This window comes from Microtus oregoni, unplaced genomic scaffold (assembly GCF_018167655.1).
Source record: "Microtus oregoni isolate MIOR12 unplaced genomic scaffold, Mior012 000004F_ref0000308, whole genome shotgun sequence".
Classification (NCBI taxonomy): Eukaryota; Metazoa; Chordata; class Mammalia; order Rodentia; family Cricetidae; genus Microtus; species Microtus oregoni.
This window is the reverse complement of record NW_024543063.1, coordinates 32232584-32258958: the sequence shown is the minus strand read 5'-3', so window position 1 is coordinate 32258958 and position 26375 is coordinate 32232584. Positions and strand designations below refer to the sequence as shown.

General features: G+C 50.3%; 1 protein-coding gene across 13 annotated transcripts in view; it reads left to right on the top strand.

Annotated features, from left to right (window-relative positions):
• LOC121447442 (BTG3 associated nuclear protein) overlaps positions 1-18114 on the top strand; it is a 75108-nt gene extending 56994 nt beyond the window's left edge. For 5 of the 13 annotated variants that reach the window (XM_041650686.1, XM_041650680.1, XM_041650683.1 and 2 more), the window contains 6 exons: positions 515-645; positions 1895-1966; positions 2460-2498; positions 12152-12277; positions 15507-15650; positions 17540-18114. In XM_041650686.1, the coding sequence (XP_041506620.1) occupies positions 515-645; positions 1895-1966; positions 2460-2498; positions 12152-12277; positions 15507-15650; positions 17540-17611 (584 nt within the window). In that variant the 3' untranslated portion in view covers positions 17612-18114. The remainder of the gene's footprint in view (positions 1-514; positions 646-1894; positions 1967-2459; positions 2499-12151; positions 12278-15506; positions 15651-17539) is intronic. The other 8 variants (XM_041650691.1, XM_041650689.1, XM_041650690.1 and 5 more) reach the window with 3 other exon arrangements.
• Positions 18115-26375: the final 8261 nt, after the last annotated feature.

The following is a 26375-nucleotide window of genomic DNA, read 5'->3' as shown; positions in this document are numbered from 1 at the left end:
AAAAAAAAAAAAAACTAAGCCCTAATATCCTGTTTCAGGAAATTGTGCTTGTGGTGTCATTACAGTTGGAGCTGAGGTGTGCTCAGTGTCTGAACACACGTGTAGCATGCGGACGTCTTACACTCAGTCTCCAGTACTGGAAGAAAAGTCATTATAGTTTGTATTACAATTAAAATAGCACACCATATATCAAACCAAATGTGCTTTACTTTAATTAAACATAAGAAATAAAATGTGTTGTAGATGCAATTTGATTGAAGCATAGTCCTGTGATCATATCTGTGGACAGACCTTGAATCTTAGCAATGCTTGCCTCGGCTACAAACCTCAGTTCCCCCTGACTTGCTGTTGACATCTCTGCAGAGCAGAGATGTGCTGACCCGAGACTAGGAACAAGGTCCATTCCCTCTTCAGGAACTGAGGGAGGGAGACATTCGGAAGCCAAGATGACTGTGTGTCACTCTGTATGTGGTACCTAAGGGTCCTAACTAACACCTGCTCCTGTGTTCCACAGAGACCATGATGGGTACCCCTCCACCTGCCAGTGAGCTGCAGCAGTCCCAGCCCCAGGCTCTACACTACGCCCTGGCCAATGCACAGCAAGTGCAGATCCACCAGATTGGAGAGGATGGACAGGTGCAAGTAGTACGTACCTTCTCACACAGGTGTCTGGGGCGGTGGGGGGAGGGGGCCGAGGGAGTGTTGTTGGCATGGGGAGAAAGCAGGCAATAGTTTGAGGTGAAAGGCTGCTTCATTTAGAGAAGCAGCCTGACAACCTTGCACGTGGCTGTTGGCTGCTGCGGAGCAACCTAGTGACAGAAATCCCTGCAGGACATTCACTAGCTCCTGTGGTTCATCTCAGTGAAGAGGCAGGCCTCAGCCAGGGTGCTGTGTTCTGAGCTATAGGCAGCACAAAGGCTAGGCAGAGTCTTCTGCGTACGTACTCTGAGCACACAGTAGGAAGCGGCAGAACAGGAAGTATGCACCTCAGAAACTGCTGGAGAGCAAGGAGCTCTATGGGCAGCTCTGGGGACACTCTGGTATTTTTGTCCATTGGTTGTGGGGCTATTTTAAAGGAAACATAGTGACTGTAAGTGGTGGGTTTCACGGGCTTGTTGATCTGTGTAACTGACTAGATATCAACAGGAACTGCCATCTGGTCAGTGGGGAAGTCTGGGAGAGCACTGGGAATAGATCCCTTTGGCACAGGGCTGTGTGCACAGTGAAGCAGAAGCAGCTCAATACCTGCAGCAGGTTCTTTGCTGCAAGACCTTGACTGAGCTAAGAGAGGATTTAAAAAATAAAAAGAGTTAGTTTTAGTTAATGTATATGCATGCGTGTGTGTGTGTGGGGGGGGGATTTGTGCATGTGAGTGTCAACGGAGGCCAAAAGAGGACTTCAGATGCCCTGGAGCTCGGGTTTTGGGGTATTGTGAGCCACCCCACAGGTGCTGGGAACTAAACTCAGGTTTTCTGCAAGAGCAAGTGCTCTTGACTTCAACTATCTCTCCAGCTCCACATAGGATTTTGATAGAAGTCAGACCCTAGACTTGGAGCAACATGTGTTACTGTTTACACGAAGTGTTTCCACTTCAGTGCAGTGCTCACAAGTGACCCTTCCCACCTGCCATCCTTACCAGCTTTACCCCAGTGACCCCTCCACATTCTTAGTTTTTAAGTAACATTTAAAGTTCAGCAGATCACATAAATCATGTGATGAACATTTCCCTAAGAGACTGTGGGATGAGCTCAGGCTGTGCATACATTGCACCAAGCTGGCCAGCCCTGCCCTCTCTTGGGCTGAGAGCAGATAGTCATGAAGTCGGCAGAAGGTGCTTGTTGTTTCCTTTGGTTTGTTTTTCTCTGATGCTTCTTGGTGTCTTCTCTTGCTGCGGATCCCACAGGGTCACCTCCACATTGCCCAGGTGCCTCAAGGAGAGCAGGTGCAGATCACACAGGACAGTGAGGTGAGTCAGGTGTCACCCTGTGAGGTCAGAAGGCCACACAGTCATGTGCTCAGTGTGTGGACCCAATGCCATTCCAGCAGAGCGCTCTAGGAGAGAGTCTGTTTGCCTCAGTAGGGTGACTGGGATGTCTTTTACAATTGATGATGGTGTGAAATGCGATCTGTAAGAGACTCTGGAGGCCCAGAGTGGTGGGAGTAGCTTCCTGCCTTTTGTGGGCCATGCTGCGCTCCTGTGTACATGCCTTGTGAATCTACAGTTGTTTAAAATAAAAAGGAAAAATAAAGACATTTTTATTTGTGAGTCAGAGTTGGGAACAGACTGAAACTTTTGTGCTTTTAATACAAGAAAAAAAAGATTCAGCTTATAATACTTGGTTTATTTTCGTGGGTTTTATTGCTAAAAGGGGTTGGGTTTTTGTAGACTTAGTGGTTTCCTTGTTATTTCTGAATAGTGTAGGGAAGTTCTCACTCTGTCTCCTTTTTTTACTTTGCAGGGCAATCTGCAGATCCATCACGTTGGCCAGGATGGACAGGTAAGTGCTCACCTTTCCCCATCCACACCTTCTCACCATGTCCTGCATACAGCCTGTGTTCCTCAGCATGAGACACTGGTGTGAGGGTGGGAGAGGGCTTGCATCCAGCAGGAGGCAGCTGCGGTGAAGTGTCCAGGAGTACGTGCAGGTGGACTCTGGCCTGCACTTGTGCTTTGTGGGCTCTCACGTTAGCTTTTGCACCAGAGAAGAAACTCCCGCCAAGTTCATTGCTTTCTGCAACTTTCCATGAAAGTCTGATGACATTTGCACAGGTAGGACAAGGTAGGCTTGGTTCTTCTGAGAATAAGGAGAGCAGTTCTTTATTGGCTGTACCTGGAAGGACTTCTGTGCTTAGTGAAATGTCCCAGGCTGTGGGTGCCCAGGGGGGAAGTGCTACAGGGAAGCTGGTGGTGGCAGTGGGGATTTGTACTTCTGTGGGTTTTTTGTGGGGTTTTTGGGAAGTTTAGTTTCCACTCTGGGTCCCTATGAATAGTCAGGATGTGTTCCTGTTTGTATAATCCAGCTTAAGAAGTTGTGGAGACACTCAAAACTCACTCGTCATACAAGGCTCTGCTCCTTGTTTTTTAAGACTAGCATTCTCTGTGCTGGAAGACCCATGTGTCTTCCCTGTGCTAAAGAGAACCCTGTTCATTTCTGCCAAGCTTGTGCAGTTGGGAGCAAGTGGCAGAAGCTGGTTCTCATATCCTTCCTCTTGAAGAGTTTTCAGCCTTGTAGTTGGTTCCTCTCTCTGCTCTTTATGATGTTGTGCTTTGCGTTTGTTTTGTTGGTGGTTCCCCATGGGAAGATCTTACCTTTTCATAGACAAGGAAAGAAAAGCCTGTTACCTCAGTTTCTCACTGTTTCTACCATGAATAAAGTTCCACCTGGAATTGAAAAAAAAAAATACAGGGGCTTTTACGGTTTATGATGCTTGTGCCTGATGGCAGGCAGAAATGCCTGCCTTATCCTTGGCCTCTCCACCTAACCTGAGGGCAGAGAGCCCAGTGTCTAACCCCAGGCATGGCAGCTTAGACCACAGCCACAGGCTTCTAGTCAGGGGCAGTGAGGCTGTGAAGGAGCCACTGCCTGAGCTTCCAAGGCAGACACCTGGTTCTGCCTCCGTCCCCAGTGTCGCAAAAGCCAGTCACTGCTGCCAGCCATGATTCCCTTCCCACTCTGCTCTAAGCAACCTCCCAGCAAGAAGCTGCAATGTTGATCACTTCTCACACTGAGAAATAACTTGTACATCTGATTCTTTCCACGTGTGAACCCCATACTTTCTTCCCATTCCCTGCTTCCCAGTGTCTCTGTATCCGGAACCACACATCAGAGGGCACTGCTGGCATCCTCTTCTCTCCTGGAGGCAGCTTGCCTTCTGGTGGGAACCTACAGCTGTGCTCATGAAGCAGCTGTCTTCTGCAGGCCCATTCGCCAGTGGTCTTTGCTTCCCACTTGCCGAGATTCTGTCCTTATTTCATCATCTGGCCGGTTCTCGAGTCTGTTCAGTAACCTTACTCAGAATGGCTTCATTTTTATGGTTCAGAAGGCACAAATGCTCCATTCACCTTGATATCCTCAGTGGAGCTAAGGTCACCAGACCTGTGCTTGGGACAGTTAACTCTGTCACCTGTCCTCTTCCTGGGCCCATAAGAGGATTGAGCCTGTGGCTCTTGGATCCTTTATTCCAAGTTGGTCTTAGGTTTTCCTTTATCCGGTGTGAATGCTGGAATGTTTTCCTGAAACCTGACTGCATGCGCTGCCTGTAGGTATGTGGAAAGGGTGTTAATAGGACATCGTCCTCAGCTGTAAAAGCTCTGGAAGATATTTTATGACTTTTTATTTACTTACTTATTCTATTTATTTATTTATTTATTTATTTATTTATTTAATTTTTGTTGTTGTTGAGACAAGATTTCTTCTTTTAGCCCTGGCTGTACTACAGACTAGCTCCTCAAGGCAACATGGGCTCCACTATAGCTTCAGTAGTGTTTACTTTCTTCTCTACCCTCTCCACATTGGCTCCTGAACTGGTCCTGACACATCTCACTCTGTGAACCACTGATAGATGACTCCTGTTGTCAGCTTAGCCTAGTCGTCTAAGATATTCCAGTTTTTCAGACAGATAACATTTGTGCTGTAATATCAATATATTTTCTTCATCTTGATAAGTCAGAAGATAATTCTTGAATTATATTAGAACCCTGTTTAAACATTATTGGGGCTGGCTAAGAGCACTTGCTGCTCTGCAGTGTTCCCAGCTTCTGTGTCATGTGGCTGGCTCACAGTTACCAGTACCTGCATCACTGGGGATCTGATGTCCTCTTCTGGCCTCTGGGCACCTGTATTCATATGTTCATACTCACGTACAGATACACAGGCCTACACATAATTTTTAAAGACTAAAAAGGAACTTTATAAAAACTTGGATATGTGGGTCTAGAGAGATGGCTCAGCAGTTAAGAGGACTTAGCTGTTTTTCCAGAGGTCTTGAGTTCAGTTCCCAACAACCACATAGTGGCTCACAACCATCTCTAGTGAGATCTATCAGATCCTCTTCTGGTGTACAGGCATACATGCAGATAGACCACTTGCATTCTTAATAAATAAATCTTTAAAAAACAAAACCCCTCAAACTTGTGTTCCAGGCCTGGTGGCACAGGCCTCTCTGATTACAGGTATCAGGAGTACCGCCGGTGGCTTCGTTCTAGGTGATCCTCGAACTTGTGAACATCTCTGAAGTGCCCATCTCCAGCTGAGCAAACTCCATGTCCTCTGGAGCTGAGCATTCCTAGCAGTATGGGGGTGGCTGGATGCTTCCAGACAGAAGCTTGCTGTGTAAATTGGACAGACAGATGTAATCAGAGTTTTCTTTGGGCTGCCATCTCACAAATAATGACATGGAGACTTGTTAATATGAAAGTTCAACCTTAGCTTAGGTTTACCCCACTGGAGCTTATAACTTAAATTAACCCATTTATGCTGCTCTACCTTCCATCATGTGACCTTACCTGTCTTCCGTCTTGCACCTCCTGTTTCCTCTCCATGTCTCCTGGCTTCTCCCAGGGCCTAGGTCCATCTTCTCTTTGTCTCTCTTTCTCTGGTTGGATGCCCCCCCTCTACCTCCTGCCTAGCTGTTGGCCATTCAGCTTTTTATTACACCAATCACAGCAATACATCTTCACACAGAGTAGAAACCTCCCACAACAGACAGACTTTTGACCAAGTGTGCCTAAGACAGAGACCTGTTGCTGAGCTGTACCTGGGCAGGGAAAAGGAAGTTTCAGGCTCGAATGTTACTTTGGGCTCTTGTTTTCTTGGTACTGTGTCCTACAGCTTGCGACACCAAAGAGCCTTTGAAGTCGGGCAGAGTCCCATGAGAAACTGGGCACAGTCTGTGGCTGGGAAGTATGTTGTGACATGTTTAAAAAGATAACTTGGAGGAATGCTCACTCATATTTATGGTCTCAGCCTCTGGTCACCAGAGCCGAGGCTTTCAAGGGGCTGTGTTATTTGTATAAGGTGATGTGGATTCATAACAATCCCAAAGATACCCAAGGGCAGGCCGCACTGCTGCTGTCCCCGTTCCCACCTCCATCCCACATTCCATTCTGTTTAAGGGACTCCAGTCAGCCAAGGCGAAGGGCAGACTCTGGAATCACGGCATCACTTTTGATTGATTTTTATCATTTTTAGTACAGTTCTTGCTTTTTCTGTTTTTGAAAAGGTTTTGGTTTTTTATAAAACAGAGTTTCTCTGTGCATATAGCTCCTGCTGTCCTGGAACTAGCACTTGTAGACCAGGCTGGCCTCAAACTGACAGATCCGCCTGCCTCTGCCTCTGAGTGCTGGGATTAAAGCTGTGCGCCACCACCGCCCGGACAACACACTTTCAGGATGTTAGCAGTGGTGCTGCTGGTAGCACTGGAAACAGGCTCCACTTCCACTCCGTTCTTTTCAGCCTTTTCCTTGAGAGGAGTGCAGCCTGCACTAGTGTTGCAGGTTAGCGTTTACACATGCACATGTGCTCACTTCTCTAATTCCAATTTAGAACATTTAGGTCATCTCCAAAAAGAAGAAAAAAATCTTGTTTGATCCTAGGGTATGGTACCTCCCTACCCACAGAGTGACATCCTCAAAGGGGAAAACAGTGGTAATGCGGGCACGCTCTCATTCCACCCTAAAGCTGATGGTCCACAAGCCAGGGCCTCTCTGTATAAATGAACTCTATCTATCTATCTATCTATCTATCTATCTATCTATCTATCTAGAAACTGGGGCCGGGCAGTGGTGACATACGCCTTTAATCCCAGCACTCGGGAGGCAAAGGTAGGTGGATCTCTGAGTTGGAGACCAGCCTGGTCTACAAGTGCGTTCCAGGACAGCCAGAGCTAAACAGTGAAACCCTGTCTCAAAAAACCAAAAAAAGAAGAAAATAAGAAAGAAAGAAAGAAAGAAAGGGGGGGAGGGAGGGAGGAAGAAACTGGATACTGCAGTCTTGCCCTTGTTAGGAAGTGCTCTACCACTGAGTTATATACTTTGAAGTATGCAACTGGCTCTTTTTGAGTTTTGGTTTTGTTTTGTTTATTTGAGACAAGGTCTCATTATGTAATTCTGGTTGGCCTGAAACTCATAGCGATCCGTCTACCTCTACCTCTCAAATGTTAGGATTAATTTTGTTTTTCATTTTGAGACAGGATCTCAGTAAATTGCACAGGCTGGCCCTGAATTCATTCTCTAGCCCAGGACTTGATTTAACATGTAGTCCAGGAAGACCTTCCTCGCCCAATCTCTTGAGTAGTTGGGGTGTTGTGTGTGTGTGTGTGTGTGTGTGTGTGTGTGTGTGCGTGTGCGTGCGTGTGTGCGTGTGTGTGTGTGTGTGTGTGTGTGCGCCTGCACCAGCAAGTCTGGTTATCCATGGATTTCCAGTTGAAAACGGAGGTCATAGTGATGTGCCTAATAAGAGCATGGGGTCCTCGAGAGGGAAGAGGGGTAGCAGTTTCACAAAAGCAATGAGTACTGAATTCCCACAAGGCAAGGAGTAGAGCCAGTGACCGCTGGGCTGGCCTGGTACCTGCATGCCATATGGTGAGCTGGAGCAGGTCAGCTCCCAAACACTGGTTCTTGCAGTACCATCTCGTTTAGGGGTGATTTAGAGAGGCCCCTAATCTGAGCTCTCAACGGGCCACTCCAAAGAGCTGGGGAGCATGCTGTGGGGAAAGGCTAGCCATCAGTAGGTGTCTTAGCCCTAAAGCTGTTTTCTTTCATAACAAATGCTGAAGGAGAGGGAATTTGGTGTGAATGTTTCCCACTTTGGGGGTGGCCGCCATCTGCTGTGCCATCATTCCCCTTGCTCTTTTCTAATGAACCTGTCACAGGCAAGTGGTGGTTCCAGCCATGGAGCACAGCAGGCTGGGACACTGCCTTAAAGGCCTCCTCTGTTCATTTGGTTTTATTGGCCCTATGAACTTGGGCAAATGAGTCTGCGTAGGGCTGTGTTTCCTAACATGCAGAATGCAGCTCAGAATAACAAACAAGGTAATATCTGTGCTAAGTGCCCAGAGGCCTGGATGGCGCCAACCTAGGTAGCCCCAGGTGTTACTGAGCTGGGGCCCCAAGCTCCCCGATTGCTTCTCACACAATCCTGTTCTAGTGTCTTTCCTGTCCCAGGCATCTTGATTCTTTTGTTTTTGTTAGGCTGAAGGACAAGGAGGGCTGTGAGATCCTCTGACATTTGAGATACTCCACATACACTTCAGAAAAAGCCACTATATATAGTCTTAGGCTTTGACTTGCTCCCACAGCAGGGTGCTCTTCCTGTGTGTTTTCATGCAGCTCCCTCCAGCTCCAAGACCCCTTATTCATGAGGTGCCCATTCCTCTTGCCCACTCTTTTGGCACTTTTATCTGCCAGCCTTGGACAGGAAGGAAGAGTGCACATGGCTTCCTCAATGGGTGACTCTATAACTTGAACTCTTGTCTCTGGAATGGGTCATTTCTGTTGTGTACAAATCCAGGGAGGAAGGCAGCAAGATTCACATCTGATGAGAGGCCCTATCTCAGTGAAGTGATACAGAGAGCCACGGAGGAGGACATGTGATGCTCTCCTCTGGCCTCACCATGTGTGTGCCACCACCCTCTCCCATGCACCCACATGCGTGCAGTACACACACAGACACACAGGAACTCAAGGACATGTGTTTGGTAGAATTCCCCTAGAGGACTTAAAGGATCTGTAGCTGAGCATGTACAAATGCCTTTAATCCCAGCACCCTCTTGTCCATGTCTCAAGACCAGGCAGGCCTACATGACTGTGCTAAGTTTATGTCAACTTGATGCCAGCTAGAATCATCATAAGATCAGGCTGTAGACAAGCCTGTAAGGCATTTTCTTAATTAGTGATTTTTGGGGGAGGGCCCAGCCCATTGTGGGTGGTGCTGCCCTTGGACTAGTAGTTCTGCGTTCTGTAAGAAAGCAGGCTGAGCAAGCCAGAGGAAGCAAACCAGTAGCAGCACCCCTCCATGGCTTCTGCGTCAGCTCCTGCCTCCAGGTTCCATCCCTGTTTGAGTTCCTGTCCTGATTTCCTTCAGCGATGGACTACAGTGTGGAAGTGTAAGCCAAGTAAACCCTCCCCAACTTGTTTTTGGTTGTGGTGTTTGATCATAGCAATAGTACCCTTAACTAGAACAGAGGCCAGAAAATTATTATTAGCCGGGGGGATGGCTCACTTGGTAAAGTGCTTGCCACACAAACATGAGGACCTAGGTTCCAACCCTCGGCACCCACATAAAAAAGCCTGGGATGGCAGTGTACATCTGTGATTCCAGCCCTGGGGAGGCAGATAACTGGAGCTTACTGGCCATTTAGGCTTGCTGAATTAACGGTTCCCGGACTCAATGAAAGATCTCACCTCAGTATAGTAAGGTGAAGAACAAGTCACATTGATCTTTGGCTGGTAAATGTGTGCGAATGTAGGCAAGCATGTGTGCATTTGTGTGCACATGCATGAGCACACAACATACGTGCTCACACAACACACACACATGGAAGAGGGGCAGCAATGCAGAATAAGTTGACTTTTGTCATAGGAATGTCTCATATATCTGGAAAGTTTGTGGATGGTTGCAATCTGGGCAGTCAGTGATTGGATAGTTGTCCTTTAGCGCCTCATTGTTCTGGAGAAATCCACCCTTTGAGGTGGGGAAAGACCCTTGTCTGGATGGAGAAAGTGAGTAAGAGAAACAAGTTGAGGCTTCTTGGGCTTTTTCTGCAGTTGTGGGCAGGCTGGCCACACACTTATCAACATGAGTGAGTGTCTGACCCTGGCACAATTGTTTCCCTTTGTTTTAGTTTGGTTTTGCCTCCTAGTAGATTCTTGGTGGGACTCAGTTTCGTATGTAGGTACTGCTGAAAGGTCCTGGGACTTCTTGCATGATTTTAGGGTTTGCACCAGTTTTGCATTACCTCAGTTGGGTTTTAAGTAGAGCTTCAGTATTGGCAGTGGATGGAGGAAAACCAGATGCTGTGTGCTCCAAAGGACAATGCTCCCTGTTCTGAGTGCCCTGCTCTGAACTCGTGCCCTCTGCCACATTTCTATATGTCTGAAAAGTTACTGCTTCAAAAATGTGTTAGGGGAGCCGCTACCAGTGAAGCTGAGAGTATAGCACATGCCTGCTCCCTATCCTGTCTCTGGCCTGTCTATGCTGTCCCTTGGGAAGTCCACTGGAGGTTGGCTGCATGGAAGTGATGGGTCTGTCTGTTGGCCTGGGTCCCAGCTCTGACTTCGTTGCAGTCAGACACCTCCACATTCCAGAGCCTGTTCGGAGAACCTGCAGATCAGGGCTCTGGTCCAGCAAAGTGAGCAGGAAGAGTGAAGGACCCGAAAGTTCATTATTGGGAGAAGAGTGGAAATGTGCCGTGTGCCATGCCGTGGTGACCTGCCTTGTCAGACTCTTGCCTACCACAGCAAGGATTCCCCAGAACAGACTGAGTCGTCAGTCTTCTTGGGCAGCCAAAATGTACCCTGGGCACCCAACAAAAGCTCATCTTTGCTATCCTGCAGCTGGGAGTTGACTTTCGGTTCTCATTCATCATTAAATTAACCATTAACATTAAAGCCAAACCTCCAGCCGCACTGCCCTCTTGAAGCACTGCCAGGACATGCCAGAGACCAGGTCGCTGTTGATCAGGGGTGCAGCAGGCCTTCCTGTGCTCACTGCAGTACACCCGCGCTACTCTGCACAGCGCTGTGACGGGGCGGGGGTGGGGGGAGCTCTAAACAGGGCTGAACACATGCACCACGCATTTCCAACACTGTAGTAGGTACCTGCTGGGTGCTTGAGTCACCATTACTGTGTCGGGCACAGAGCAAGGGTTCTGCTGTTGTTGGAACCTTCCTCAGCCTCCTTTGTAAGGAGAGATGACAGATGTCATTTTTCCTGCCCTGGCTGCTAGCTCAGGCTACAGTGTTTCAAAGAAGCTCTTGGGATGAACAAGCCATGCTCACCAGCTGACTTTTCCTGCGTCAGTCCTCATGGCTGTCACCCTTCACCCGGAGCAGCATTTCCAGTGAAACCATACTTGGGTTGTTGTGGTCTCATATAGCTCTCTGGCTGACGTCCAACTCCCTTAAAGTAGCCAAGACTGACTTTGAACTCCTGATCTCCTGCTTCTCCCTGCTGAGTGCTAGGATTATTAGCCATCATGCTAATAATGCTGAAAGGTGCTTGTTTTGGTAACTGCCCGGAACGTGCCTTGGAGCTTTCCCTCTTTTGGTGCTGGAGGCAGGTGCATGTCTGCTCCTGTTGCTGAATGAAAACTGGTCACTAGAATGATAAGTCCTGAGTGTGAACCAGAGACACACAGGAGCAGGCCTAAGAAACATGGCCAGAACTGGACAGTTCAGTTATGACCAGGCCTTCTCAGGCAAGTGCCCTCCCTGTGAGCATGGTGATGGCACCCTTGACACGATCTTGGTCTTCAAGTTTCTTCTTCACAGCAGCCAGCCAAGGTGACAGCTCACCAGTTCTTCCCCACAATTGAAACAGACACAATCAGCTCCCATAGCCAGGGTCCAATCCCACCGCTTCTCACTGGGAGACAGTTTGCAAGTCAGGCCTGGTAGCTCTAGTCTTTGAAAGCCATAACTTTCTAAACTTTTTCCAGATGAGAATCTTGCTTCCATTAATTGGTTGATTGATGAAGTTACACCTTTGTCTTAATATTGTGAATTCATGTTTTCTTACAGTACAGCACCTCAGATTTGACCAGCCTCTTGTTTCATATAGAAGGCGGTTTTATTGGCAGTGCTGGCAGGACAGCACTGTTGGGGTGCTGAGCAGGGAAGGTGCTGCTTTGTTGCAGTGAACACAGGCAGAGCCTTCTGGAAACAGGTTCCATAATTAAAAGCAGCTACAGTTACCTTAGACTCACTATGGAGGAATTTGTAAAAGTGTAACATGATGGGGAAACTGTTTATGTTATAACTCCTGACTTGGGGTTTCAAGAGTGGCCTGGCTTCTGAGTTCCCAGGAGATAAAAACCAGGCAGCCACAGTGTGCTAGCACCTTCCCCTTTTCCTACCTCTTCCCCACAAGGTGGGGTCTGTGGCTTGACAAGTCACTGCCAAGCCTATAGCCCCCATTCTGATCTCTTCCAGTCGTGGGGCCTGTGCCAGAATCCCATTCCTGTCAGCGGTGACTCAGTGGCCCAGGCTAATCCCTCCCAGCTTTGGCCTCTGGGAGGAGACACACTTGATCTGCCTGCTGGAAATGAGATGATCCAGGTTTGTAAGTGTTTCTTGTTGGGAGATGTGGGTGGCCTGACCAATGTTTTCCAGGGACCATGAAAAGAAGGGTCAGGTTAGAGCCCTGGACAGCAGGCGGGGCCTGCTTACCACAGGTATCTGGCCCTTTGAGAACCTACAGCAAGTTAGACAATGCCACACACTATGAGCCCGGGTTTGCAGAGGCTGCCGCATAGCTGTTATTGCCCATGCCTACAGAGGCCTGAGGATAAGAACTTGCTTTGGTAGCCAGAGACACCATAGGGGAGGGGCATGTTAGGGGTTTAGCAGAGCTGATGAGGTGTCTGTGAACAGGTAAATGCCTTATATGCACATGCGTGCATGTGCACATGCATGAGCACATGTGTATGAAGACATGTGTACAGGTACACTTGAAACTATTGATGGGATATAAAACTTATAGATTGATTAATGGCCAGTAAAACAGGCCCATCTGATGAGCCCGGAGCCCTCAGCCCACAGAGCAGGGTCCTGCTGCTGTTGCAGCAGTTCTGTTGTCAGTGTCCCTTCCTTCCTTCTGAGGCGTGCTGCTTCTGCTGTGCAAGGGACACATGGGGAGCCACCCCTTGTCTCTCGCTGGGGTACCCTACTGGATGACCTAGGGCAGTGCAGGGGAGACAGCCAGGCACAAGTGGGCCATAGATATTGTCCTCTTTGCCTGGCCCCATGCTCCTGCAGTCAGAGCAGGAAGCTCCTGTGACCAGATGTGCTTGGGAATAGTCCACCCCTCTGCAGAGCATGGTTTTGTTGGGGTACAGCGTTGGCACAGGAGCATGCGGGACCCACTGAGATCCACAAGAGCTGATGAGTGGGGAGGACAGGAGATACTGTGGGTGAGTAAATGCAGAGGAAGTGAGGTCCCGAGCTACCCTGGCTGCCCATTAGAGGTCAAGGACAGCTCACACAGTGGGGGTCTACCACCAAAGGCTGTCCCCAGAACATGAACTCCATCTGCTCTTCCCCTAAATATAAAGTTCTTGCTTTTGTTTTAAGTTCACCTGCTTGGTCCAGTGAAGCAAAGCACAGTGCTGGAGAAATGTAGTTCTGAGCAGGAATAATGAGCCCGACTGTAAGTCAGAGTGGAAGGAGGAAGCCCGAGGTTTCTGTCAGTGACTCTGGAGAAACCCGATCGTTTTACTCTATTCAGGCTTGCCCCTGAAAGGGGCCAAGCTTTGTCTAAAAGAAGGTATGTTTACCGTCAGCCTGCTATTGGGCACTGAGCACCTGTTGCCCTGCTTCGCTCTGAAGAGGGTGGGAGTGCAGTAGCATTGTGCAGGAGCTGTGCCAGGGCAGGCATGTGAGATGTGCCAGCGCTGAGGTACTTTTGGTTAAAGTACCAAGCAAGTGTTTATGTTGAAGTTTGAACTTGCCTGGAAACCAGTTATACAGATGTGTGTTTGCACACTCCTTTTCCTTTTAATTAGCCTGACCTTGAGCATTTGGAGAGGGCTGAAGGTCTGCTTTTCCCTCATTTTGCACATCCTGCTGCCTGTTACCGTGGCCCACGGAGTGGCTGACCAGGATGTGTGGCTCCTGTGAGGCCAAGGAAACTATCCTCCTGTCCCCAAATGTTGACATAAAGGCAGGTCCAGAGAGGTGGGTCATGAGGGCCAGATCTGTGCAGAGACCAGTTAGGTTGTCACTGTTTGTGTTGTCTCTTGGCTCCCCCTGAGCAGAGTCATTTAGGGCCTCTGTAGGTGAACAGAATCAAACTGGAAGTGAGATGGGCCCAGCAGCCACTGTGTTCTCCAAGGAGGAGGTGGGCCACCTCCCAGAGGAGTACTAGGTGCCAGGCCCTTATGAAAGACCCCCTTCCTGACACTGCCACTGTGGCACCCAGCATGGGTTTCTGAGGGGACAGCTGAGTTGATTTTGGTGTGGCAGACCCTCATTAGCATAAAACACCCTGATCTTACGTGGCTGGCACGTGTCCTTTAAAAAGGCACATGTTACCTGACAGACAAGCCAGCACTGTCTACAAGTACAGCTCTTCTTAGATGTTCACTGGGCTAGTTTGTACTGTTGTCTCTGGTTGTAGGGAACCATGTCTCATACTGTCTTCTTTGTTCTTCAGAATGGGTGTGCCATCTTGCCAAAGGTGTCTCTGCTATAGACAGTTGTGATTCTTGTTGGAGTTTCATGTCTGGGACTTCTGGCCTTCCCTCCTAGAATAGTACACAGCCCCGATGAAGGACTCCTTGGTTCCTGGCAACTATGAATGACCAGACAGAGGCTTTGCATTGCCTCGCTAGAGCCACCTGACCAGTTGTGTGAGCACCAAGTGGACTTTGTGGGAAGTAAGCCAGTAGGAAGGGTAGCCATAAATGGAGTCACCCCAGACCTGTCCCCTCCTTCAGATCCATTCTGAGGCAGGGTCCTTGGTCAACCAGGATCAGAATGATGGAAGGAAACAGCTAAAAGGATGGAAGGTTATGTTCTGTAGTGATTTGCTCCTGGGTGTCTTGTCCTCTTGGGTCACACCCCCCCTAGGAGCCTGGTCACTCCTCCAGTCTCCCTGCCATAGTGTAGCTCTTCTTTCTTTTCTTTGCGTGCGTGCGTGGGTGTGTGTGCCTGGGCTTGCATGTGCAGAGGTGGATGTTGGTGTCCTCATCTGTATTCAGCTTTTCTCTGAGATGAGGTTTCTCACTGAACCTGGAGCCCACTGTATTGACTAGGCTGGCTGATGAGTTAGCTCCAGCGGTCTTCCTGCTGGGGGTTATAGACAAACGCAGCTCTTCAGTGACTTGTGCATGGATGCTGACTGTCCAAATTCAAGTCCTCGTGCTTGCACACAAGCAGTGCACCATTGAGCCCTGTCTGCAGCCCTCCCTTCTCCCCTTGTTTTCTATTTAAAGCACCACCCGGGGGTTTGGTAAACTCTCCTGCTGTCTTCAGAGCCTGTGCAGTTTTCTCTGGGCAGATCTTTTCAAGTTTTAGCTTCTTTGTTTTTACACAGGCTTTAAAAGACTAATGTCTGTGTGTAACAAGGATGTTTCGAGAAGGCTGTATGTGGATGTGGCAGATTTCATGGCAGTCAAAAACTCAACACTCACTTAACCAGGTGTCTCTCTGCAGTGGGCAGTGAGGCTACATTGCACTTAAATCCACGCTGTGGGCCTGGGGCCTCCTGCTGCTTCTGGACCAGAAGAGAATGGGGGTCGGCTGACCCAAGCTACACTGACCAGCCTGGCTTTGTCCCCCACCCCAGGTATTGCAGGGTGCTCAGCTCATAGCCGTGGCCTCTTCGGACCCTGCTGCTACAGGAGTAGATGGGTCGCCTCTCCAGGGCAGTGACATTCAGGTTCAGTACGTCCAGCTGGCACCTGTGAGCGACCACACAACTACAGCACAGGTGAGTCCTCTGTCCCTCCTAGGCACAGTTCCATAAGCATCCCTAGTAGATGCTGCCCTTGGCTGTGTCTGTTATTCCTCTAGGTAGGAACCCTTCCTTGAAGGGAGGCACACAGGTCCAACTCAGGTGTGGGTCTTCTGTTAACTCTAAACTCCTGAAATCATGATGTGAAGGCAGTTTGTAGTGTCTTACCTGAGATACCTGTCTGGAAATGTTTATCTAGATTTAAAACTAGACCAAAGCCCTGCTCTGCCTTGCCCTCCCCCCCTCCCCCCCTTTCCGCAGAGCCTCTCCTGGAGGTGCCGAGAGTCAGGACTTCTGTTTCCTGTGAACTCATTGCCCCTTCTGTTGAAGGTCACAGTCCTCTGCCAGGCAGATCATCCCACAGGCCAGAAGCTATGAGTTCATGTGATCTCAGTCCAGCGGGATAGGTGCCAGTGGTAGGGGGACAGAAGGCTCACACAGTCTGAGTCTGCGTCATGTGCCCAAGTCTCCTGCCTTCCTCTGTCTACCTCCAGCTGACTCTGGCAGGGCCTTCTTCCTTGGTGTGCTATGGGCCTGGTGTAGTCTTTCACAGAAGTTTCTGGTCCCCCAGGCCTAAGAGACAGGCCTTGGTCGTAGGTCGATCATGATTTTACTTCTTCCAGGAGCTGTTGAGGCCTGTTTGCCTCAGGAATTGGTAGGGCTTATGGAGCTGCCAGACCAGGCATCCTAGGAGAGGGCACTGTGGGGTTTCTTCCCTGAAAGCCTAGGAATGCCTCTTCCAGGTTCTCAGAGAAGGAACTTGGGCCAAGGTGAAGGCCTCCCAGTCTGTAGGCCTTAGCCATAATCCCTGTCAAGCCTCAAGAGACTCCTCCCTTCAGCCCGACACACAGATTCCCACTTGATCTCACTTGTGCAAACTTCTGATAAAGCTGCAGGGTCTCTTCTGCCTCCTGAGCACAGAGCTTCATAGAAGGCTCCTGCAGTCCAGAGCCTTCCTCTCGGACTGTAATCCTCTTCCTCTCCTCCCTTTTCTGTTTATTTATTTAGTTTTTTAAAGAAGTGAGCTGAACACAGTCTCAGCCATGCCGTCACCATTGGGGAGAGGAAACAAACCATCTTTTTTCCTTCCAAGACAAGGCCTCACTATGTAGACCAGGCTGGCCTTGAACTCACAGAGATCTGCCTGCCTCTGCCCCCTGAGTACAGGAACTAAAGGTGTGCGCCACTGCACCCAGCTCCTCTCCTCCCTTCTTAAAGGAGACAGTATGTTAAGTCTTTTGTCTTTACAAACCAGAGACAGTAAGAGCTGTCGGGTGCCAGTGCTGTGGGGATGGAGCTGTGAGACTTCTGCCTCATGTGGTGCAGACCCTGTTCCTGACTTAGCGTCAAAGCCCAGGGAACTTACCCTTCAGTGCCCCTGCAGTTCGGCTGAGATGGAAGATCAGTGACTCATTCCAGGGTTCAAGTTCGCACCTTGAAAGGGTGACTGCATAGTTTTTCTAATGTACATCACTGACATGACTGTCTTTAAGCTGTCCCAAGATGCCCCTTTAGAACACTGGGGCAGTTTCTGTAGGAAGTCAGTGTGACCCTGAAATTCTAGGCAAATATGTTGGGTTAGGAACTTGGCGTGGCTAATCCAAGTTGTTTCTCTGGGCACCTTGAGGTAAGGGTGGAAAGTTGGCAGCAGTCTGGCCCCAGTAGCCCACGTTCTCCTGGGCAGGTGTGAGGTCTGCTTGTTTCCCATCAGGCCAGGGGTCGACTGACACACATGGAGCTTCTGACATGTGTGTGTTTTCTGCTTGTATGTGAAGTTGTGGTTCTGCTAACAAACAAGTAGCTTGCTGACACAATGTGCTGCTGTGTTTTTCTAGAACAGCTTTCTTTTGTCCCCTGCCTTGCAGACGGCTGAAGCGTTGCAGCCTACTCTGCAGCCCGAAATGCAGCTTGAGCATGGAGCCATCCAGATCCAGTGAGACCTGGCGCTGTAGGAGCCCCACCCCACAGCTGCTCACTGATCCTCCCTGTGCCCTGCTCTTCTGCGGCAGCAGGGTAACTGCGGATCCTGCAGGGCACAAGAGAGCTCCTCCTCCTGGGGAAGGGTCCTGACCACCTCCTGCTGGAAGGCGCCTCAGGATTGAGTCCCACTGCTGGTCTCTGGAGGAGAAGCATAGTGCAGAACGTGTTGAGTACATTCAGAAAAACAAGAACTACAATATTTTGTTTAAACAGCTTTTTTTAATTTGCTATGGTGTTTATAACAAAAAAGAAAATGGAAAAAAAAAAAAAAACCCAAACCACACACAACAGAAACACAACTGTGGAGTAGCAGAAGCCTTGGCCGTGTGCTCCCTCCAGGGTCCCGACGTAGGTGTTGGAGCCAGCTGCCGATGCTGGAGCCCTGCGGACCCGCTGCTAGGGGAGTGCTCCACAGTGTAATTATGCATTTCTAATGAAATAAAGTGTATTTATGGCCACAGAGGCTCAGTGTGCTTGCACCATGAGAGGATGTCTGCAGGTTGCCCATTCCCAGGATGGGTACTGGGAAGCTTACTCATTTCTAGGTCCATGCTACCAGGGAATTCCTGCTCTGGCCCTCACTGCTAGGGAGCAAGAGCTGTGGGTACCCCTTGGGGCAGCTGGCTCCCATTTTATGGTGGAGCCGTCTAAGGCAAGGTCACTCCACCCCGCCCTCTTTGAATGCTTAGGCTCCAGACGGTGCAACCCCAGGGGTCCTGGGAGAATGCTCTGTGGAAAGGGCCATGCCTCTGCAGAGAAAGCAGTTCCAAAGAGTCACGCCAGTGGAGTTGTCCTTACTGACTGACAGCACCACGCTCATACCGTTCCTGGGAAGACTCCAAAGTTTCTGTCCCAAATGACCATGCCTCTGTCTCACACCATCGCATTCTGAATTCTTGGGCTGGTTAATCATGCTGAGGTAACAGAGGTGAGCAGTTCTCTGGAATAGACAATTTGACGTGGTTTGTGACCATGCTCATAGGAGACTGGCCACTGCTGAAGATGGCCCTGTGTAGGGAATATAGGTAAAGGCGTGGAGGCTGGAGGTTACACACCTATGTAACACATCTGGGCAGGATCCCAGACAAGAATGGAGAACAGAAGAATGCCTCCAGAAGGATCCAGAGAGGAAAGCACCCACCGTGAGAAGCCTGCTATACACCCAGACATGCAGAGTGTAAGATGGCAGCAGACTTGAATCCTTGAAGCCAGAGTGCTGGGAGATAATTGCTTTCAGCAGAGTCAGATATCCAGAAAACGTGTTCTGAAAACTAGTGATAGTGTACCACATGACCCCACAATTGTAATCCCAGGAATACCCTCTGTTTACATACACCTACTGTGCACGTTCACGATGGCCCTGTTCATGACAGCCTGAAGTGGAAATAGCCTAGAGCATCACTTCCAAACGGATAGGGTAGAGATAATTACAACCAGGAGAAATTCCCAGCCAGTCCCAAGAAGGGACAGGGCATAGGGAGTGGCATGGTGATAGTGGAGCCCCTGAAGGGACAGTTGAAGCACTGGAGGCAGGGAGGCTCCGGTGAGGAAGGGACACTTGGGAGTTGGTCCTGATGGAAGTCACTTTTCTGTGGGGCTGGGTGGCCTCACCACCTGCACAGCTCGTTGAGCAAGCTTTGGGACCAGACAGCAAAACGTCCAGGCCCCAGTGGACCCCTTTACCCTGGGTGGGTTCTGGTGGGGCACACCTGGCTTTCAGGGCAGCCCCTCAGCTAACTTGTATTGTCTCAGTTGCTGATAATAGGCTGGCCCACGTGGCCGAGACTGCTGGTGTCCCCAGCAGCCTGGTGGGAACGAGTGCTAATCCTTTTGGGAGGAGGAGAATGTCAGGTTCTATCCACAGGCACTTTCAGAGACAAGCAGTGAAGGGCAAAGGAAAGCCCCAGGCAGCGGTAGACAACAGAAACAGACCAGAGAGGCAGATGCTGCGGTCACTGCAGGCGGCCTTAAAATAACTCTGCAGAGATCAAGGCCTTGTGGAGGATTTAAGCAATGAAACCAAGTAGTGATTCTGCAGCTAGACAACCGACGAACAGACGCACAGCTAACCGCTGTAGTGGCAGGTGAGCCAGCCTGGCAGAGGAGGGGGGATTGCTGAGCGGGGAAGAAAATACCCAGCAGGAAGTGTGTTCTCCTGAGTGGACGACATGAGGACATCCTGTTCTCCGTCCAGCAGAAAGTAGGAGACAGTGCACGCCCCACACTTAGGAGGCAGGTACGTCTTTGACTTGCAGACCTGAGGTCAGCAGAGAAAGAAACTAGAGTAATCGTCCTCATTCACAACTGCAAGACACGGCCAGAGGTTAGCGAATCAAATTCCACCAGGTGGAAGACACTCATGGGGGTTCTGTGTGTGTTGTTTGCTGTCCCGATGAGCGTCCTAGCTCATTATCTAAGTCAGATGAGCAGAGTGACTCAGCCCTTCGGTTGCTCATCACAGCCACGTGGCGTCCCCTGCACAAGTGCGCTCTGATTTGACTTGGCTTGGTATCTGGTGTTAGATCATGGACAGGTCATGAGAGCCCCTCAGCAGAAGCTGCTTTAAAAAAAAAAAAATAGCATCCACTTAAAACACTAGAGAAACCCAGACATTCTAGAAGCAGAAAGAACTTCCTTTACTTCGCTGAGGGTTTTCACCAAAACCTGGCCCTCACAGCATGGGGACCTTACTCTTTGATCAGAAACAAGCTTGGTAACATCTGTGTGCAGGTGTGCGCAGGAGAAGAAAACCAACAGGCCCAGGGAAAAGCAGAACTCATTTGCAGACAATTCTAGAAAATTCCAGTCGTTGCCAAAGATGAAATCTAGAGTATCAGTAACTCCCAGAGATAAATTAATGGCTCAGAAGTCAACATTCTCAATATTACTGTTTCTACCTTCTGTCAGTGGGCATTTCAAAATAAAAGCCATCATTAAGATAGCCTTAGCTGGTGTGCTGGTGCTTCCTACTATTGCAGCTCTCAGGTTGAGGCAGGGGCATTGGGCATTTGAGACTCCTGGGCTATACAGCAAGACCCTGTCTGTAAAACATAAAGTATCTTTGAATCATAGTGCCAAGAAATGAATGTCATTGAAGGCACATAGGTGCTACAGGAAATTGTTGGCCCAGGCACAGTGACCTCCAGTCATGCGTAGCCTTGACCCCAGACCCTTGGTTTATACCCTACCCGGCTAATACTGTCAGCTTAGAGAAAGGAGACTCTTACCTATCCCTCCCCTGTGAGCTGGGAGGGAAACACACTAACTGGCTACGTGTGTACTGCTGTTCTCTTGCCCTAGGTTGCTCCACCATCTCCCATCTCACTCCACCATCACAGTGCCAACACATTCTACCGAATCAGAAAAAAAAATGCCATTCCGCCTCACCATGCCGTCTCCTTCCCTCTGCTCCCACAGCTGCCTGCCCACCCCGTTCCCTCTAGCAGACAGCAGGCACGGGCCACAGTCTGGACATGGGTCAATCAGACAAGGGGAATGGGGAGGGCATAGAGCTGAGGGCCCTGCACCGGGCAGGGGAGAAGATGGGGAGCTGCCAGTAGAATCCCAAGGGCTGCATCAGCACCCATCTCAATCTCTTGTCCCCTGGAGTCAGATCAGACTGTCAACATATATCTGGCACCCAGGAGGATAGGATGGATGATGGATTGCTGGCAATGTAGCCCCATCGAGTTTTATCTGAGACCATCACACCCAGCAGACAGGAGATGATGGATGGGCCGGGATAGCAGCTGAGGAAGCAAGCGAGCCAAGGTCATGATTACCCTGGAGGAAGGAACGTTGCTGCATGATGGGAGGAAAACTGCCCGACTTTCATACTCCCAAGACTGAGGTCACAAACCCTGGTGCAGTGGGGCCTCTTTGTCCATACGTGGCTCCAAAGAGCTGGAGACGAGGCCCTGGCCCAAGTGTCACATGGTGACTAGTGCACCTTCCCAGGAAAGTTGGGGATTCGCTGCTTTTCCTGTCCTTTCCATGGGCCTCACCTTACAGCCTGGCCGTGCCAGGTCCTGACCCAGGACTGTTACCCTTGCTGTCTGTAGGCTCCTTCAGGTTGCTGCCCATTCGTATGTCTACAGGGATGTGTAGGTTCAATGGTACCTTAAAGTCTTCCTGAGCTGGATGTGGGTCCCATGCATGTTCCTTGTGCATGGAGGTTTCATGGATAATCAGATTAGGCCTGTGACTGCTCATTGGATTTGTGGTCACTGTCTTTCCTTACTCAGGCGACATTTAAAATCTAAGCAGATCATGAGGCTGGGTCGCAAATGACAAAACAGGACAAGAACAACCCCGCAGAGCATACCTGTTGGGTCTGGAGGAATGGTTCAGTCAGTATGTGTACTCCATACAAGGGGCTGAGTTTGGTTCCCAGCAACCATATTAAAAGGTAGGCATGGCAGCACATGTCTGCAGCCCTGAGCTCACCGAAAGGATCCTTGAAACTTGCTGGCCACCATCTAGCTGAATCAGAGAGTTCCAGGTTTAGCAAGAGACCCTGTCTGAAAAGAGTAAGATGGAGAATGACTTAGGAAGATGCCCAGTGTCGACCCCTGGTGTCCATACACAAACATATGAACCCAGACACACAACAGCAGAGGCAGCTACCTGTAGGCAGGTAGGTGGAACCAAGTACTTAGAGAATGGGTTCGGAGAACATGACTGGTGAGCTTACAGGTTGGGGCTGACACAGGAGAGGAGACTGCTCTGCAGCCCCAGGGCATGTGATAGCCCTGCTGTGGTTTCTCTGAGCCTCTGTCTGACCTCACAGATCTGCATCTTGGATCCCAAAGCCTTAGATAGGTGTCTTCTTGACTCACACGTGAGGTCCCTTCATGGCTAGCTCTGCTTGCCTAGAAAGAAGCCGCTTGGCCCGGAGACCCAAGGACCCACTCTGCTTCCAGAATCTGGAACTCTCTCGAAGGTCAGCCCTGAGACAGGCTAGTGGCACCCCCTGAAGGGGTCAGAAAAGAGTTAGAATAGAGACCTAGAGATCTGAGATATATATATATATAGAGAGAGAGAGAGAGAGAGAGACCCCATCTTTTTTTTTTTTTAAAGATTTAACTTTATTTTTATGTGTATGATGCAAAGGTGTCAGATTACCTGTAACTGCAGTTATAGACAGTTGTGAGCTGGCTCGAACCTGGGTCCTCTGGAACCAGGTCCTCTGGCCCTTCAGGCCGTCATAGGTGAAATCGACGGCATTAGAATGCCCAGGCCAGTGGGGCCCTGGACCTGGTTGGACCTCTGGCACTCACAGAGTTTTGTCACTGGGAAGGCTCATCCTCAGGGATGCCGTCCTCTCCTGGCCCTGTGTTGTGTGCATGGCGTGCCTCCTCCTGCACCTATACCCGGGTATTTGTAAGATGCCAACATTAGTTGACTTTGACACTTTGATACCTGGCTTGGCAAGAGAGCTGTTCTCAGTGGGAGCTTCTCACATGGGCATCACTCATCTCAGCTGTAAAAGAAACAAAAATGACTTCAGAGGCAGCTCAGCGTTTGAACCCCACCACCGCCTTGGTCCCAACACCCGCACACAGGAAGCCTCTACCTGCCAGGTGGCCAGGGGACTGCATGCCTGTGTTCCTGCATCTTACCATCTGCTTGTGCAAAGGAAATGGTTTTGATGGAGGGCAGTTTCCACGTCAGCTGCCTCAGCTGCCACCTGCTAGAACACAGCAGCACCTGCAATGCCCATGGCTGGGGTCTGGGGTGGGTCTCATGGTGTCCTTGTTTGCTGAGAAATATGCCTCAGCCTAATGTTTTCAGGTCCATCTGTTTGGTGTCCAGAGTGCTGACACCCCTGCCCCAGGCCCTGCCTGGCTCCCTAGGGTCCTTCCCAAGTCTCAGATGGTCCTAAGTCTGGTGGCCTTGCTATAAGGCAAACAAGCAAGGACAAAGTCCCACCTGGCTCAGAGAGGCCAGTTGCTGTCTCTGCCCTGTCACGCCTGGCTCTGAGCTGGGAACGGTGCTGCCTTCAGTGCCACACTGTTCTAATTCTGCGTTCGTGGACACCCCATCTTAACAGCTGCAAGAGGAGAGGAGGCACAGAGAGGCCAGGAAATGTGTGCAAACCCCCACCCCCCACACCTCCAACCCTTTGTTCTATAATCCATCCTGCAGAGGTGCTCACAGCTGCCATTCCCAGTCGGCTCCCCAGGAAGTGCTACCAGGTCCCAGAGGGGTTAATTCTCAGGCAGACACTTCCTACCAGTCAGCTCAAGCGGTTTTGCAGATGGTCTCAGTGTGCCCAGTTGGCCCTCTGACTCAGGAGGAAAACCACTTAATAATCTTCCATTTCTTCCTGACTCTCGCCCTCCACCATTGCAACACCAGTGAGCAGATGCCAGGAAATTCTGAGGCTGCCTCTTGGTCCGGCGGGTGCTCAGACCTGAGCCGCCTCATCTGGGTGAGCCTTCTGCTGCTTCTTTGAGCCTCATTTTTTTTGCTAAGGCTTCATTCCTGTTAGAGTCTGCAGCTCAGATAAATACCACTTGTGGAACCAATAGGGCCTTCCTCCTAGATGTGTGGAGGTGGCAGGATGATCATGCGCTTCATGTCCCTGCCAAGGAGTGGGCTGCCTGCCACAGAGGCCACACGCTTGGCATGGGAGTGCCTAGCTTCTGCCGGTCAGTTTGGTTATGGCTCTTTTCTTGCCCCCGCCAAAAACAAACAAACAAGCCTGGCTGTATAAACCTTAGAGATCAAAGGGACTTAGCTTCTGAGGGCTGGCACAGACTGGACCAGTAGTTAGTAGACAGGAAGACGTTACCTTGCAAAGCCAGATAGACTGATGTTTTCCAAAGCAGCAGGAAGTGAGCTGGATCCAGGAAGGTTCCAGCCACAGGTTCTGGGGGCCTCAACTATCTTCAGAGCTCCTTTCTGCAGGATACAGAGGTGGGATCCTAATTCTAGCTGGGCCAGACCTTTGTGCCTACCTCCTCCTAGCCAGCATTGTGGAGCTCGGGGCCAGGAGGCAGCCCTGCCACAGCGTCAGGAATCGCTTGGCACTCCTTGGAGTCTCCCTGTGGGCCACCTGCTCAGTCAAACTTCCTTCTCTTTCCTCCATCACCCTGGCCTTCCCATTCCTGGCATAGCTGCGGCTTCAGTATGTCTGGAATTTGCCAGGGCAGCAAGCTGGGGACACGTGTGGTTGGGTTGGTGGGTGTGTCCAGCAGGAAGGCTGCTACCCAAGTCCAGAGACAGCTTCCAGCAGGTCCCAGCTAGCCATAGTTGACACACTTGACAGAAGACTGGGTTGATGTCCATCAGAGCACTGACTGACAGAATGGAGCTTCACACTCCCCCTAGTTGAGGGTGCTATTCATGGTTCGGACACTCATGTTGGAGAAGAGCCCTGATCCCTGAAGCCCATAGAATCTGGTTGTCTAAGTCTGGACCAGCCATGGAACTCTCAGATCAGGAGTTTCTGGGAGTTCAGCCCTACTGGGCTTTCAGGCACAAGGGTTGGGACGAGCAGATGTTGGATATGGATCCCGAGCCTGTTGAAGAGACAGCACATCTCCTGCTCTGTGACAATGGGGCCCTTCTGGCTGCTGAGTCTCAAGTTAGCATCATGGAACATACTCAGCGGGGTTGCTCCACTCAGACCCTACATGAACACTCCCTCTCTCCCTCTCTCTCTCTCCCTCTCTCCTCCCTGCCTGAGGCAGTGAGGCTGTAGGCTGAGGGGCTCACAGGACCTGGTCCTCTGGCTGACCTGTGAGTACCTCCGGGTGTGGACATACAAATCGACTAGCTCCCACTCAGGCTGAGTGGGCACAGCATCTCGGTGGTCCAGGGGCCAGAGAGGCTGCTTAGGCCGGATAAACTCTATGTGGGGGCGGGGGAGAGCTTGGGGGAGCGGCAGCTTGGGGGAGCAGCATCTTGGGAGGCCAGAAGTTCCAGAAGTCCCTGAGGGCACCCTGTTCCCGCCTCTGCCTTCTCCCTGGAAGAGAGGGATTTTAAAGAATGATCTCAGATTGGTGGGCGTGGGTACAGGCCAGAGCCCCACTCTGCTCCTCACTGAATTTTATGGCAAGCCCTGAAAGGGCCCTTTTTCTCATGCTTCTCCTCAGCCAGAGGCCACCCTTCCCTCTGACCCCCAGGCCAAGCCATAGAGTTTGGGGTGTCGTTTTGTTAACCAGCCATAGGTACCAGAGCCTGTGAAGCCGATGAGGGTCAGACCAAGGCAAAGGACTAGTTTTTGCTGTTGGGCGAGAGGCATAAGATGATCTTGTTCTCGGCCAGGACCAGGCTGACAGTGGCCTGCGTCTAAAGATGGTTCCACTTGTCACAGCTGGAGAGGTGTTACGGCAGGCATCTAGTGTGGGAGGGACATGTGTAGGAGATATGGGGGAAGAGAGAAGCAGAGAGTGAAGAGGAGAAGGAAAAACTAGACTCTCCGTTCCCTCAGAGAAACTGGGGCTCCCCCTCTACACTGTATCCATGTCCTCCTTAGTGAAGACTTGAGGCAATAGGGTCGGAAGAGCCCAGGGGATGCCCAGCTGGGTCCTTCCGAGAAGAGCTTTTGTCCTGCACTGGGTCCTCAGGAACAGCTTAGTTCAGGGCACTAACATGAAGGCCCAGAATACAGAGAGCCTGTCTGTCCTTCAGAAACCATGGCCCTGAGAGGCCCCCTCCTCAATAGCTGGGTCTGGCCCTGGTTATTAGGTCTGTGGTAGATCAGCCTCTCCA